General features: G+C 47.4%; 1 protein-coding gene across 2 annotated transcripts in view; it reads right to left on the bottom strand.

Moving 5' to 3' along the window:
* Positions 1-946: 946 nt before the first annotated feature.
* The window catches only part of Tdrd7 (tudor domain containing 7), a 65109-nt gene continuing 60055 nt past the window's right edge, over positions 947-6000 (bottom strand). For both annotated transcript variants that reach the window (XM_059254289.1, XM_059254290.1), the window contains exon 17: positions 947-1407. In XM_059254289.1, the coding sequence (XP_059110272.1) occupies positions 1187-1407 (221 nt within the window). In that variant the 3' untranslated portion in view covers positions 947-1186. The remainder of the gene's footprint in view (positions 1408-6000) is intronic.

The raw sequence follows: 6000 nt of genomic DNA, 5'->3' as shown, positions 1-6000 counted from the left end.
GAAGTGGGTCCAGGCTCCAGATAAAGGCCCACGTGGCTGGACACAGGCGTAGAAGACAGGGCTGGGAGGGAGATTACAGAAAGCCTGAGTCCTGGCTCTGGACTCTTGACAATGAGAAGCCACACAAGACATGGGGAGAGGGCTGGCAAGAAGGTGAATCAGGTAAAGGGACTTGTTGCCAAACTAATGACCTGATTTCAACTCCTGAGCATGATGGAAGGATCACGAACCAACTCCCAGAAGTCTTCCTCGATTCCATGTGTGCTGAAATATGCATGCAGCACACACATATGTAAATGTATTTTTTTTTTTTTTTTTTTTAGATTTGGCAAGGAGTGCACTGCTGTGTTGTCTGCTCCTGTATCACTACTGAATACCAGACACTTGGGGTAGTCTTTTGCTTTAGGGTCACTTGCTTTAGGCCCATCACTACACCAGCATGGACCAGAGTTAAGTTATTACATTCTCCACTTACTGAAGAAGACTCCAACACTGTAACGCAGACATCAGTGGCAACGGATACTCCACCTTAGGATCAGAATATCTAGCAGCTGCAAGGTAGTCAGCTATGCTGGGGTTAGTGTGCCACCTTGACACACTAATGTCATCTGAAAAGAAGGGGCCTCGATTGAGAAAATGTCTCCGTCAGACCGGCCTGTAGGCAGGGCTACAGAGCATTTTCTTGATGACTGATGTGGGAGGGCCCAGCCCATTGTGGTCAGGGACACCCCTGGGTCTATGGTCCTGGGAGGTCTAACAAGCCACGGGGCACAAGTCAGGAAGCAGCATTTCTCCATGGCGTCTGCTTGAATTCCTGCTTGAGTTCCTTCCTTGGCCTCCCCTGATGACGGGCTGTGATCTGTGAGCCAAATAAACTCTTTCTCCCCAAATTTCTTTTGGTCATGGTGTTTACCACAGCAATAGAAAAGCAAACTAAGACATCAGGTTTCACATTGCTAAACATTTATTCTAATATATTAATAATTCAAGTGCAATTTTCTTTGAAAAGTCAACTGTGTTAAACAAAATTTGTTAAATATCTTTCATCAAACAAAGCATATTCTTTTCAATCCTCCACAACAGTCAGAGCCATGTAGTAAAAATAAGATGTTTTGAGAACCTACTACACATTTTGTGTTATTGCTGAGGGAACAATGTGCATTAGCTGTCATGTCTCAAGCAGTGATTAATTCACTTTGGAAAGCTCCACCAGATACTGTGACATAAAGTCGTGAATCCAGGTGTCAGTGTCTGGCAGCGATGTATCTACTAGATAGACCACGACTTTCCGGTCCCAGGGGTTAGTGTGTTCAATAACTGTCTGTACCAATGCCACCAGGGGTTTCTTCTCCACGTGATTTCGGAACACCATCGAGGCCTCCTCCGACCACTGGCTGCATTTCACTCCTAGGAGAAAGACAGGGAGCGAGGGGGCAGTGAGTGGCCACTCTTGCCTTTCCCTGAGCCAACAGGAAGGAGAACTATTTAATCAGTTCCAAAGCAGTTTACGTATTCCAGGTTAGACCTACTTATGCCAGAAGAACAGCTGATCAACGTTCCCTGGCTTACAGCTTTTTCTCTCCGTAAGCTTACCTGCAGACAGATCCTCTGAGATGCTCACGCTGTTTATCAAGGGACGTAGTGATGACCACTCCCGTTTCCTACACCTAATCTGTAAACTGCTAAACTGAGATAGCCAGGGGGAATGGCATCGGTCCAATACTGATGACATTCTTCTTAATGGTTTCCCCACCACAGTGGGTTAAAAGTAAGTTAACAGAAAAGACTGGCCGGATGATCTGTGTGCATTTTTTTGCAACATAGAGTCATAAAAAGATCACAATGTTTCATCTGAGCCCATGGATCCAAGAGCTGCTCAGCTCTTACACAGGCCCCTCCTGCCTACAGCCATCCTGCTCCCCTCAAGGGGGACTCCCCAGAGGCAGTAAATTTTATAGTCCAGGGGCACAGGTTCACCCCAGACTCATGGTGGGACCTGATTATGGGACTACAGACACCCCCAGTCCCAAACACCTCACACTACACCACTGAGGGCCTGTTCAGAACGCCTTTTACCTAGGCGCCATGTTCACTTCCACCAAAACAAGCGATATTACAGCCAAGGCTACGGTCTGAGGAGACTGAACAACCCTCAGAATTGGTCAGTATGGCAGGAATGCTAGAGAGCACAGAGCAGGAATTTAAAGAAGTATGAGTGACAAGTGAGGGTTTCAGTGGAGGAGACAGGCTACACTCAACAACAGAGGATGATGCTGAGGTACCCTGAAGTGGGCAAGTGCTTGTTTAGCATACCTGGGGCCCACCCGGGTCTATCCTCAGCACCAGAAGGAGACAATGCACAATTTAAGCAGAAATATGGAAATTTTAAGAAAAGACGTAAGAATAAAAAGAAAGAAAGAAAGACCAGAACTGCTGGGAACAAGAAAGAAAACAGTGAAAGAGAAAAGAACTCATTGCTGAGCTCAGTGGCAGGTCTGTGGGGCCAAGGAAAGCATCTCCAATCTCAAGGGCGTGAGAGCAGAAGGAGACCCAGAACTGAACAGCGAAGAACCGGACAACTAGGAAGGTGTGAAGCTGAGTGTGGTGGGAACCAGAAGGAAGATGGGGGCAGAAGGTGTGAAGGTGAGTGTGGTGGGAACCAGAAGGAAGATGGGGACAGAAGCAGCTCCTGGGCAGTAGTGACTTGACAACCTCCAATCAGGGTCACACTAAACACAACTGCACATCACACCCGACTTCAGAAAAGCACAAACAGCAGAAGTGTTGAGAAGCCAAGGGAAGGCCAGCACCCCGGGACAGGACAGAGAGCCGACTTACACCGACACCAGAACCACAGAGGCACGGAGACTGAAGGGCTACCAAGAAGCGGTAACTCTCCAGCCGGCGCTGCACACCCTGCTCAAGCAGCCCTCCAACACGCATGAGCGGCTCAGAGACGGGGCTTCCCAGGCACACACAAGGCTCCTGGTCAATCCAAAGAGGGGGGGGGCAGGGTGTGGAGGGAGAGAAAAGAAAAACAAGAGAGGAGAAGGCGAAGGAGACTCTCGGACAAACAAAACTGGTAGAGTCTGCTGTCAGTAGGCTGCCGCAGAAGGAATGAGGGAAGACCTTCAGAAGAAAAGAAAATGAAATGGGTCTAAGCAAAGACAGGAAAGCCTCAGAGAGTGAGTGGAGGTAAAATGCATTCTTTTGTTGTCTGCTTTTTTTTTTTTTTTTTTGGTTTTTCAAGACAGGGTTTCTCTGTGTAGCTTTGCGCCTTTCCTGGGACTCACTTGGTAGTCCAGGCTGGCCTCGAACTCACAGAGATCCGCCTGGCTCTGCCTCCCGAGTGCTGGGATTAAAGGCGTGCACCACCACCACCACCGCCCGGCTTGTTGTCTGCTTTTGAGACTATGTCTCACTATGCAGCCCAGGTTGGCTTCAGACTCATAATCCTCCTGCCTCAGCCTCCCTAGTGCTGGAATGCAGGCCCATGTCTGGCTACTTTTCTTATCTGGAGCTGACCTAGTGGTCAGTGCATCTGAATCACTAGCACTGAAGTGTTTGATTGTGCAAACTAGTATACATAAACAAAACTAACGGCTGCAGTAACCATGGGGAAGAGGAAGAAACCATTTTGCTCCAGGATTACTTTGTTTTATGAAGTTTATAAGGTATTAGTATTGACTGAAGGAGAGTAGCACGACTTACAATTAGCCCCGAAGGCTGGGAGACAGCCCTTGGTAAAGGACTACCACACAGGAAGGAGAACCCGAGCTTGTACTCCCAGCACTGATTCAAAAGCCCGGTGTGGTGGTGCACTTGCATAATCCCAACACTGGGGAGATGGACAGGTGGACAGATCCTTGGAGCTTGCTGGTTAGCCAGCCTAGCACAATCACTCAGCTCCAGGTTCAGTGAGAGTTCATCTTAAAAGACAAGGTAGAGGGTGACTGAGGAAGACACCTGACATTGTCTTCTGGTTGACATATGCAATCTGCATTTCTGTGCATGTGTGTGTGCACGTGCACACACACACACACACACACACACACACACACACACACACACACAGGAGCTGAAGCTGGCATGTAGGCATATACCTGTAATCCTTGCACTTGGGAGGTAAAAGAAAAAGGATTAAAGAAGTTCAAGGTTATCCTTAGCTACGTAGTGAGTTCTAGGGTAGCCTGAGCTACAAATGAGATCCTATCTCAACACACACATACACACACCTGAATTAGCTGTAGATATGTGTGGCAAACCCTAGGGCAACCACTATCAGGGTTCCTCCCTTTTCATGTGTGTCCAGATGCACAAACATGCACGTGTATATAAACACAGAGGTCAAAAGTTCACGTCAGTTGTCTTCCTCTGTCATTCTCCACCCTGTTTACCGAGGCAGAGTCTCTCACTGAACCTAGAGTCCACTGATTTGATTAGTCTAGCTTCCCAGGATTCAGTGTCTCTGTTTCTGAAGTGCTGGGACCACAGGTGGGCCATCGAGCACACCAGGCTTCCATGTGAGTTCTAGGACCTTGAACTCTGGTCCTCAGGCTTGAATGGATGTGCTTTATCCACTGAGCCATCTTCTCTGACTAAAAGCAGTTTTAAGAAAAGGAAATACAATTGATGTATTAAGGCAAGAATATGGACTCCTATAAAATGTTTAACTAAAACACAGAAATCAGCTAGGCATGGTGGTATGCACTTGCAATCCCAGCACTGGGGATTTGAAGACAGGAATATCAGGAGTTCAAGGTCAGCCTGGGCTACATAAGGACTTTGAGGCCAGCATGGGTTATGGGCAACCCTGTCTCAAAATACAGACAGACAGACAGATGAGTATGAAACACAAAAATAAGAATGATGAACAAGAACAACAAATAGAAAACATAAATGTGGTGGCCGTTAATCTAGCTATATTAATAATGACATTGTATGTATAAGTACCCATGTACACACAGGCATATCTGCATGTGTGTGTGTGACTGTTACGTGGAGATCAGAGGATACAACATTGGGTACTGTTCCTCAGCAGCCATCTGGCTCTTGTTTTTTGAGACAAGGTTTCTCACTGGCTTGAAACTTGCTGAGTGTGCTGGGCTATCTGGCCAGGAACCCTCAGGAGCCGCCTGACTCAGCCTCAATGCTGGGGTTATGAAGATGAAGCCACTAAGCCCAGAATTTTTGTACATGGGTTTTGGGGATCAAACTTGTGCTGGCATGACAAATAATTTACCAACTGACCTACCTCCCCAGCCCTTAATAATCACTTTAAACATCACTGGCCTAAACACATGAATGAAAAGAGATTATCAGAGTAGATAAAAAAATAAGGCCTGGTTATATGCATGTAACAGAAACTCACTTGCAAGACACACATATCACAGGTACTGGAGTGGAGACAGTTAGGCCATGATGACAATAATCATGCAAGGACATTCATCTGAGAAAGAACAGGCTTCAATGTGAGAAAAGTTACAGGGAGGGAGAACCAGGATACAATGGCAAAGGCTCTTTTTCAAAAAGAATCAACGGTCCTCAATGTGGACAAACCCAACTTCACACCACTGACATGCTCCAGGCAAAACTGGCTGGAGCTGAGGGAAGAAATAGATGAACCCACCATCCCTGCTGAGACTCTACAGTCCCCGCAGGAACAGACGCCCAGGCTGGGGAGGTGGCTCAGTGGGCAGCACACAAGCACGAGGATTTGAGTTCAATCCCAGGCACTCAGGAAAATCCCTCGCATGATGATGCATGTCAGTGATTCCAGTGGTGGAGGGAGACAGGAGGACCTGGGGCTTGCTGACCAGTCAATCTAGCCAGTCAGTGAAAAGACCTTGTCTCCAGACACCAAGTCCAGAGCAAAACAGGAGGGGCTGACATTGGCTTCTGTTGTCCACATGAGCACCAACAGGTATGGCACCAGCACCTGTTCTACCTGTAAACATACCACATACGTACATGCATATGCACACACACACACCACACACA

Source organism: Peromyscus eremicus, chromosome 2 (genome assembly GCF_949786415.1).
Source record: "Peromyscus eremicus chromosome 2, PerEre_H2_v1, whole genome shotgun sequence".
Taxonomy (NCBI): Eukaryota; Metazoa; Chordata; class Mammalia; order Rodentia; family Cricetidae; genus Peromyscus; species Peromyscus eremicus.
The sequence above is the reverse complement of the archived record's forward strand: the minus strand, read 5'-3'. Positions and strand labels throughout refer to the sequence as shown.